The following is a 10,996-nucleotide window of genomic DNA, read 5'->3' as shown; positions in this document are numbered from 1 at the left end:
CAAAGTGGGTGGGGTTATATCCTTCCTGTTTGGCCCTGTCCGGGGGTGTCATCGGATGGGGCCACAGTGTCTCCTGACACCTCATGTCTCAGCCTCCAGTATTTATGCTGCAGCAGTATGTGTCGGGGTCTAGGGTCAGTTGTTATATCTGGAGTACTTCTCCTGTCCTATCCGGTGTCCTGTGTGAATTTAAGTATGCTCTCTCTAATTCTCTCTTTCTCTCTTTCTTTCTCTCTCTCGGAGAACCTGAGCCCTAGGACCATGCCTCAGGACTACCTGACATGATGACTCCTTGCTGTCCCCAGTCCACCTGGCCGTGCTGCTGCTCCAGTTTCAACTGTTCTGCCTGTGAATATTATTATTTGACCATGCTGGTCATTTATGAACATTTGAACATCTTGGCCATGTTCTGTTATAATCTCCACCCGGCACAGCCAGAAGAGGACTGGCCACCCCACATAGCCTGGTTCCTCTCTAGGTTTCTTCCTAGGTTTTGGCCTTTCTAGGGAGTTTTGCTTCTACATGCTTCTACGTGCTTCTACACCTGCATTGCTTGCTGTTTGAGATATCAGCTGATGTACGAAGGGCTATATAAATAAATTTGATTTGGTCAAGTTTTTCCAACACTTTTGATAAACAGGGCAAAATAGAAATGGGCCTTTAACAGTTAGGATCAGCTTTATCTCTCCCTTTAAATAAAGAATGCACCATGGCTGCCTTAAAAGCAATGGAAACCTCCCAAGAGAAGAGAGACAGGTTAAAAAAGTCAGAGATAGGCTTGGCGATGGTAGGGACAGCAAACTTAAAGAAGAAAGGGTCTAATTTATAAAACAGACTTACGATCAATTTTGAACTTAAGTATGACTTCCGCAGAAAACCTCATATAAGTAGTTATTCATAAAACCTTACTTTGACTTGGAAATCAGCTTATCTCTACGCAAAGTCTAGACTTGACGTAAGTGATTTTCCTGCTGGTTATGTAGGGGTTTTGCCGTTTGGGACCCATACGCGTCCACCCTGTGGTGAACATTACATTAGCTTTATGAACAAGTTGTTAGTAATTATCCATTAAAGGTGTGAGGAATTAATTGCCACACGCAAGGTGTTTTGAATTAAAAACAGGATGCAATGTTCTATAAATAGAAAAGGTAGCCATGTGTCAAATTAGAAAAGGTAGCCATGGCTGTTCTTGAGTTATTGGAAGACATTGAAAACCGTGCTTTTAGAAGGGAGAGAGTTTTCAGAGACCGGAATTACTTTTTTTTGCGCATGATGATCCATGGCTTTTAAGTCGCTATGGTCTCACAAGAAGTGGTCTGTCAGATTTTTGCACGGATTTAGCCCCTAATCTGAAAAGGAAGACATGCTGTATTCATGCCATACCTGTATCTGTCCAAGTGCTGTCCACTCTGGGATTCCTCACTACTGGTACATTCCAGAGAGAAATTTACAGAGGCCAGATCATGAAGGAAGGCTTGCTCATTAAAGTTTTTTAGCAAGCGTCTATGGCAAGTCAGGAAAGTTTTTTTCACTGAGCAGCCATTACGAACACAGGCTGTAAAACAGTGATTAAAATGTTTTCATCTTCATTTAACTAGGCAAGTCAGTTAAGAACAAATTCTTATTTTCAATGACGGCCTAGGAACAGTCGGTTAACTGCCTTGTTCAGGGGCAGAACGACTGATTTTTACCTTGTCAGCTCGGTGATTCAAAACAGTGATCACTAAGGTCATTACAGAAAACACCAGACTGATTGCCACTCCCCCACCTTTGGAAGATCTGTCTTGCCGAAAAAGGTTATAACCAGAAAGGTAAACATCAGTGCTGTCAGGGCACGGCAGAGGACAGGGAGTATTCCAAAACGGATTGATTTGAGCTTTAAGGTCTGCGGTATGAACAATGCTTAAGTGTTATGCTAGAAATGGTGATGGACTGAGCAATCAGCCAACGAAAATCAAGTGGGGGTCTTCCCGTGCCTGCCATACTGGGCATGTTATCTTATGTCCTGGGAATGTCCTTGGTTTGTTGGGAAGACACTTGTCTTCAACTGTAGGCATGATGTGAATATCGACAAGATGTCATTTTTGGGCTGCCTAAATCTTTTTTTTGCAGAAACCTTAAGTTTCACATCAGTAAAATCAGTGCCAACTTTAAATAAAAGTTCCAATCCAAAGAATAGAATATCATGTTTAATGACAGAAAAAATCTTTACAGATGAAAGACTACCTTGAGAAAGCACACACAGTACGTTCAATTAACAAATATGCAAAATGTAACAATCTTTATCAGATGTAACAATAGCGTTTCACCCAAAAACTGACAACCATCATCAATTATGCTTTATTTAAGTTATAATGCTCGAGAAGCCGGAATTTGGAGGATATATTCGCCTGGGTGTTCGTCGAGGGCATGCAAACCGTGCCAATATATCCTCCAAACATCGACTTTGAGGGCATTATTGCTTTTATTCAACGGGATACCATCATATTCAAATAATGATTAACATATTTGATGAATTTATTCATACTATTTCATCCTTCCGCAAGATGTAGTCCCGACAGATATATAGGGTTGCTAGCCAAGCTGGCTGGTCGTCTATTCTATGGGTTTGGTTGCCAGAAACGCGACACATTCGTTCAGTCTTTTTGTTCTGTATATACGGACGCGACCCAGTCATTCGTTCTAAATGTACCATTGCCATTCTGTCTGGCAATGTTCTTATACCTTGCTTGCTAGCTAGCCAACTGCGGCTAATTTACAGTCACGTCCAACAGTGCAGCCAGAATAACAACAGAGTAGCTGTATTTGCATTTGTTTAAGCTGTTTTCTAGTGACATTTATTTGGTACGTCCATAACAATGAACTAATCATGTGCAATTCCACCTGGCTTGAAATATGTGCTCTCTCATCAAGACAATGTTGTTCGACAGCTAGCCAACAACACAGCTAACACTAACACAATTTAAAACTGAAGCTGGAAAGACTGCAAAATAGCTATAGTTAATTTTGTTTTACCTGTTTTCTATTGATAGTTCTTTGTATATATCCATAAAAATGATGCATATTCATGAATTCAACTGGCTGAGAAAAGTTGCCTGCCTGTCTGTCTCATCCCGACACATTCATTACTATGGGACAGCTGGAGATATTGAATATTGAAACAATTTTGCAAATGACGGAACAGACAGACAGCAAGGTTATTACAATTTAGTTTAAAACTAAATGTTAGTTTAAAAGAAATGTGAGATAATGTCTAAATGCTATCCCCACTATGCTTTGTTTAGTGGGGATAAAGTTTATACATTGGCTGGCTGGGCTGATGAGACAGTGGATTGTGCAGTCAGGTGGAAAAGAGTAAATAGGCATTTTAACGTCATAGATTTAGCGTGGTAACTTGTGGAATAGACACCAGCTGGAATGCAGTTTTAACCAATAAGCATTCAGGATAAGACCCACCCGTTGTATAATTATTAACAACTACTTGAAATGTGAGAAGATATCCCAATACAATGACATTAAACTTGCTAAAGCAAAACAATCATTTGAAGCTCACTGGTCACACACTGGTTGAATCAATGTTGTTTCCACGTAATTTCAATGATATTACATTGAACCAACGTGGAATAGATGTTGAATTGACGTCTGCACCCGGTGGGTTGCATAGCCTTCACAACCAAAACATAAGTTACATTTCTTCTATTAGGAATAGCAAACTGACAACACAGGCATTTGTACAACATAATGATATATTGCATCTGTAACTTGGAGACATGCCACTGGTTAATTCAGCTCATCTGAAGTGGTTCATTGAGTACATTCTGTTGTACAACTGGTTCCCAACAGTTTAATCTGTAAATTGTATCTCAGTCATCTTTGAGTATATTTGAAATATGTCACTAAAACAGTTTCTTGCCAACAATGTTTGTCCCCGTTTTTTAGTTTTACCTCTTGTGGAGACCACCAGATGCAGGATAATTTTAATACACTTGTCCATGATGAGGACATACACATTAGGATGATTAGAAATAATGCTAGAGGGCAATGCCACGGTAACGGATTTACGCTTTAAAATATATGCCAAACAAAAACCATTGATTTTAAAGTTGAACAAACCATAAAACTCTATGCAGAAGGTCTCCTTTGAACAATTTACACAGAACATTTCACGAAAACACATTTACATGTACTTATGCGACCACGTTTTCCAGAAACTTTGTTAAATATCTGCACCAAATTAAGATTCAAAGATGCGGATTAGGCCCTAATCTATCTCTTATTTCAACTCATGAAACATGGGACCAACACATGCATCTCCACATGTTGCATTTATATTTTTGTTCAGTATATACAGTGCCTTGCGAAAGTATTCGGCCCCCTTGAACTTTGCGACCTTTTGCCACATTTCAGGCTTCAAACATAAAGATATAAAACTGTCTTTTTTTGTGAAGAATCAACAATAAGTGGGACACAATCATGAAGTGGAACGACATTTATTGGATATTTCAAACTTTTTTAACAAATCAAAAACTGAAAAATTGGGCGTGCAAAATTATTCAGCCCCCTTAAGTTAATACTTTGTAGCGCCACCTTTTGCTGCGATTACAGCTGTAAGTCGCTTGGGGTATGTCTCTAATAGTTTTGCACATCGAGAGACTGAATTTTTTTCCCATTCCTCCTTGCAAAACAGCTCGAGCTCAGTGAGATTGGATGGAGAGCATTTGTGAACAGCAGTTTTCAGTTCTTTCCACAGATTCTCGATTGGATTCAGGTCTGGACTTTGACTTGGCCATTCTAACACCTGGATATGTTTATTTTTGAACCATTCCATTGTAGATTTTGCTTTATGTTTTGGATAATTGTCTTGTTGGAAGACAAATCTCCGTCCCAGTCTCAGGTCTTTTGCAGACTCCATCAGGTTTTCTTCCAGAATGGTCCTGTATTTGGCTCCATCCATCTTCCCATCAATTTTAACCATCTTCCCTGTCCCTGCTGAAGAAAAGTAGGCCCAAACCATGATGCTGCCACCACCATGTTTGACAGTGGGGATGGTGTGTTCAGGCTGATGAGCTGTGTTGCTTTTACGCCAAACATAACGTTTTGCATTGTTGCCAAAAAGTTCCATTTTGGTTTCATCTGACCAGAGCACCTTCTTCCACATGTTTGGCGTGTCTCCCAGGTGGCTTGTGGCAAACTTTAAACGACACTTTTTATGGATATCTTTAAGAAATGGCTTTCTTCTTGCCACTCTTCCATAAAGGCCAGATTTGTGCAATATACGACTGATTGTTGTCCTATGGACAGAGTCTCCCACCTCAGCTGTAGATCTCTGCAGTTCACCCAGAGTGATCTTGGGCCTCTTGGCTGCATCTCTGATCAGTCTTCTCCTTGTATGAGCTGAAAGGTTAGAGGGACAGCAGGTCTTGGTAGATTTGCAGTGGTCTGATACTCCTTCCATTTCAATATTATCGCTTGCACAGTGCTCCTTGGGATGTTTAAAGCTTGGGAAATCTTTTTGTATCCAAATCCGGCTTTAAACTTCTTCACAACAGTATCTCGGACCTGCCTGGTGTGTTCCTCGTTGTTCATGATGCTCTCTGCGCTTTTAACGGACCTCTGAGACTATCACAGTGCAGGTGCATTCATACGGAGACTTGATTACACACAGGTGGATTGTATTTATCATCATTAGTCATTTAGGTCAACATTGGATCATTCAGAGATCCTCACTGAACTTCTGGAGAGAGTTTGCTGCACTGAAAGTAAAGGGGCTGAATAATTTTGCACGCCCAATTTTTCAGTTTTTGATTTGTTAAAAAAGTTTGAAATATCCAATAAATGTCGTTCCACTTCATGATTGTGTCCCACTTGTTGTTGATTCTTCACAAAAAAATACAGTTTTATATCTTTATGTTTGAAGTCTGAAATGTGGCAAAAGGTCGCAAAGTTCAAGGGGGCCGAATACTTTCGCAAGGCACTGTAAATGCATAATTATGGAGATGAATATCATTATCTTCATGATGATGTATCCTGAATAGGTATACAAAGGTAGAAATATGCATATTCTTATTTTGCATATATGGGTATTGTTCTACACACTGGCTATTATTGTAATGAGCTCCGCCCCCAAACAAGACCACATTTGGTTTGTCCGGACCAGACCAAATTGGAAACAATCAAAGAAGTCTGTTTCACAAATAAATTTGGGCATCACAGTACAGCACAGTAGAGCATAGTAGAGTACAGTACAATACAGTACATTATACTGTACTCTACTCTGGTGTGCTGTACTGTACTGCAGTAAACTCTATTCTACTCTAATTGTATTTACTGTACTGGGCTCTACTATGCTCTACTGTACTGCACTGTGATGTCCAAACTTGTGAAACATAGATGCCTATGATTGGTTAAGATTTGGTCCGGCCAGGGCGGACTGATCAAATTTCAACTCGCTTTCAACATCCATGGACATCCGGTGTCGGTCGGTGCTCATTGGGTGAGGATGCTTCTTACAGTAAGTGGAAAGAGGATAGGTGGTAGGTGTCATGGTAGGTGTCAATAAGAGCTGAGAGTATCAAAGCACAAGGCGAGACCCAGATGCAGACACAGGAGGCAGATGGTTGGAGTCTTACAATGTTTATTAATCCGAAGGGGTAGGCAAGAGAATGGTCGTGGACAGGCAAGAAGGTCAAAACCAGATCAGAGTCCAATAGGTACCGAAGGGCAGGCAGAATCAAGGTCAGGGCAGGCAGGATGAACAGGCAGGCAAGAAAGTAGTCCAGAGTCAAGCAGGGGTCAGAACCGTGAGGACTATAAAAAGAGAATAGAAAAGGAGTACGGGAAAAACACACTGGTTGACTTGACTAAACGTACCAGATGAACTGGCACAGAGACAGGAACCACAGGGATAAATACACTATGGAAAATAAGCGACACCTGGAGGGGGTGGAGACAATCACAGGAACAGTTGAAACAGATCAGGGCATGACAGGGAGGTGACATTAAGTGTAGAAAGTGATAGAAGAGAAAGAGAGAGTGGAAGAGAGATAGAGAGGGAGAGGGAGGGGTTGCCCAGACTGTTTTCACAGTCTTGCATTGACCATCAGACAACAGAAAGAGAAAAAACAGTTATGAGCTGAACATAAAATTATGCCAGTGGAAGGGTGGACAGTAGCAGGTGACCCAACTGTGGTTTGTGATTACTATACTATGCCCATTGTAGGCAATTCAATTGCAGTAATTCCATTACTGATTTTTCTGTAATTCTGTTATTGATTTGGTGACTGAACTACGAATTTGAATCACTTAATAATTCATAAACAAACTTGATATCAGTAAAAACAGTATAACAAATTGGTAGGTCTACCTTTACTTGTTACCTCTGTGAACTTTCATTATCCTCCCTCCTCATGAGGGAGAGAAATTAGAAAATATCTTAGAGAGATGTGGGATTTTGGTAAAGGAATTACAAGGCAATGTTTCTTAAACTTACAGAAGGTAAATAATTTCTCCAAAACAAAATATAAGTGTTAAAATTAGTTGGCAGGGGTTTTGACTTCAACATTGTGTTTCTTGTCCCACTTTTCTTGTAAATGTAGTCTATGGCCTTTTTCCCATCTTTTTAAACCCCAAAAAGTATTTGCTTATTCCTAAGGAGCAATCAACTGTTGACTCAAAATGCCAGTCATATAGATCTAGCAAAGAAGTCTTAAAAATGCAATAAAAAATGGTGCCCCAACAATATCAATATACAGCATTAAAGGAAGTGGCCCACACTGGGTTTTAACTGCCAACCCCTCGAGTGCCTGACCATGCTCCTCTAACAGGACAAATAGCTTGCACCTCTTGGGCTGAGAGACATGGGTCATTTGCAATAAATATCATACAAAAAATTGTATGAGGACACCTGCTCATCGAACATCTCATTCCAAAATCATGGGAATTAATATGAAGTTGGTGCCCACTTTGCTGCTATAAAAGCCTCCACTCTTCTAGGAAGGCTTTCCACAAGATGTTGAAACATTGCTGAGGGGACTTGTTTCCATTCAGTCACAAGAGTATTAGTGAGGTCGAGCACTGATGTTGGGCGATTAGGCCCGGCTCATAGTCAGTGTTCCAATTCATCCCAAAGATCCTCGATGGGTTTGAGGTCAGGGCAAGCCAGTCAAGTTCTTCCACATCAATTTCAACAAACCACTTCTGTATGGACCTCGCTTTGTGCACAGGGGCTTTTTCATAATGGAACAGGAAAGGGCCTTCCCCCGAACTGGTGCCACAAAGTTATCAGTGTATGCTGTAGTGTTAAGATTTCCCTTCACTGGAAGTAAGGGGCCTAGCCCGAACCATGAAAAACAGCCAGAGACTATTATTCCTCCTCCACCAAACTTTACAGTTGGCACTAAGCATTCGGTCAGGTAGCGTTCTCCTGGCATCCACCAAACCCAGATTCATCGGTCGGATTGCCAGATGGTCAAGGTTGATCCATAGCTAGTGAAAGCATTTCCACTGCTCCAGAGTCGAATGGTGCGGACGCTTGGCATTGCGTGATCTTAGGCTTTGGTGCGGCTGCTCGGCCATGGAAACCCATTTCATGAAGCTCATGGCGAACAGTTATTGTACTGATGTTGCTTCCAGAGGCAGTTTGGAACTCTGTAGTGAGTGTTGCAACCGAGGTTAGACAATTTGTACACGCTAGGCACCTCAGCACTCGGCTGTCCCATTCTGTGAGCTTGTGTGGCCAAGCACTTTGCGGCTGAGCCGGTGTTGCTCCTAGACGTTTGCACTTCACAATAATATCACTTACAGTTGACCGGGGCAGCTCTAGCAGGGCAGAAATTTGACGATCTGACTTGTTGGAAAGGTGGCATCCTATGACAGTGCCACGTTAAAAGTCACTGAGCTCTTCAGTAAGGCCATCCCACAGCCAATGTTTGTCTATGGAGATTGCATGGCTGGGTGCTCGATTTTTATCAGCCACACCGTAACAGGTGTCCACTAATTTGAAGGGGTGTCCACATACTTTTATATATATATAGTGTTGTTTCAGTTTATTGGGGGCTGAATACCTAAAGATTTTGTCTCAATAATTAATTTTACACTCCATCTCAAAATAAGATGCAATAACATGTTGTTAACTTGTTTCCTAATTTGATTTGAAATTTGATTTGCTTTCCCTTGCAATAATTAAGTTTAATTTAAGAAATGATCCCACAAACTATAGAAAACAACACAATGCATAATTTGAATGCCAATAAGAAGGAATGTCCTGATGATGTTCACAAAAATTCACACCCTTGTCGTGTTCATGCAAAAGGCAACAAGGCATTTGTCTCATAATATAGATACAACTTTGTTTTTGGTAAAGGAAAAAAAGCTTTGTCATACCCATGCGAAAACACCAACACAATTGAATTGAAGCTTTAATTAATCTATGTCTGAGGTTCAGCGATATCCTCCTCAGGTGAGGTCATTGAGCGGACAGAGGCCCTTGGGACTGGGACCCAGCGATAGAGTGGTAGAGGGCAGTGCTGACCTCTTGGTGTAAGACTGGGCCGTGTGGCTTTCAATATTGTTGAGCGGGATGCCCAGCTGTCCATCGCGGTTCTGGCCCTCATTGGAGTTGACTGCCGAGAGGCAGGCTTTGGAAGCGATTGCGAGACTTGACTTCAAGACCAGGGTGCGCAGGGCCTTGCGGTACTCCCTGCGAATGAGGCAGTAGATGACAGGGTTGAGGCAGCAACTGGTGAAGGCCAGACAGTTGGCCAAGGGGAAGAGGTAGGTCTGGACAAAGTAGTAGGAGGGACTGATTTCTGTTAGATCCAGTTGGATCAGCGCACTCCAGAGAGTTAGCACGTTATACGGGAACCAGCAGGTGCAGAAGGAGAGCACCACAACTGCCACAGACTTGGAGACATGAGCCTGTCGCTGTGGGTTGACACCGTTCAGCTTGTGCCGGCAGAGGAAGCGCAGCAGGAGCAGGTAGGAGAGGATCATGATGAAGTAGGGCAACAGGAAGCCAAACAGAAGCCTCAGGAGTTGGTTGACAGCCAGCCAATTCGTACCTTTAGGGAAGCGGAGCAGACATGCAGTGTCATTGGCCATGCCCACTCTGTTGAGATCGGCGAACACGGCACGCGGTGCAGCAGCCACCAGTGCCCCGGCCCATATAAGTGCGGTAGTTACCCGGGAATCACAAAGCTTGTGACCGAGTGGTGCAGCGGGCTTGAGTGCAGTAGCCACTGAACAGTAGCGGGTCAAGCTCATGGCCATCAGGAAGAAGCAACTGGCGTAGACGTTGAGGCCCGTCAGGAGGGACACGGCCTTGCACATGGCCAAACCAAAAGGCCAGTTGTAGTCCAGGGTGATGTCTACTGCCCAGAACGGCAGCGCCAGGGAGAGTAGCAAGTCAGCCAGGGCCAGGTTGAACACAAAGAAGTTGATGGCACTCTTGACGATGGTCCGGGTGGAGCAGAGAAGGTACAGCACGAGAAGATTGCCCAGCAGTCCGCCGGTGGCCACGGCACAGTACACCACGGAGATGATGGCGCGCAGCCAGTGGGAGCCATCGCCAGGGAAGTCCAGATTGTATACCATGCTGGTGTTATGGAAGGTCAGGTGGGAATGGTTACAGGACGGGTCCTTGTGCAGGATCTGGAAAAACATCTCAAGTCTCTGGAAGTCAGCCTCAGACATTTTGGATGTGGCCTGGAGAAAACCCACCCAAAAGAACAGTTGAGAGAATTCTGAATTATGGCTGTGTAGAAGAAGCTGTCAAGAAGAAGCTTTTACAATGGTAAAAGACAGGTCATTCCTGGTTGGTCCGATGACAAGTTAATGTACATTTATTGATTGTCCTCCATTTCCTGCAAGAAAAGGAGATATGCATATTATTTTTCATGCTTAAAGGGACATTGCTCATTTGATTAAATGAAAGGGTGTCACATATCAAAGCCAGACTTGTTTGATCATTTCGAGGGATGTATTGTTATGAAAATATCCA

General features: G+C 42.5%; 1 protein-coding gene across 1 annotated transcript; it reads right to left on the bottom strand.

Moving 5' to 3' along the window:
- Positions 1-6,620: 6,620 nt before the first annotated feature.
- On the bottom strand, positions 6,621-10,853 carry LOC149975590 (relaxin-3 receptor 1-like). Its single transcript, XM_090206815.1, has one exon. The coding sequence runs from the start codon at positions 10,687-10,689 to the stop codon at positions 9,454-9,456; it is 1,236 nt and encodes a 411-aa protein (XP_090062941.1). The 5' UTR covers positions 10,690-10,853; the 3' UTR covers positions 6,621-9,453.
- Between the last annotated feature and the right edge of the window lie 143 nt (positions 10,854-10,996).

Source organism: Oncorhynchus mykiss, chromosome 18 (genome assembly GCF_057628025.1).
Source record: "Oncorhynchus mykiss isolate SJ-2025 chromosome 18, ASM5762802v1, whole genome shotgun sequence".
NCBI lineage: Eukaryota > Metazoa > Chordata > Actinopteri > Salmoniformes > Salmonidae > Oncorhynchus > Oncorhynchus mykiss.
This window is presented reverse-complemented; position numbering and strand designations above follow the sequence as displayed.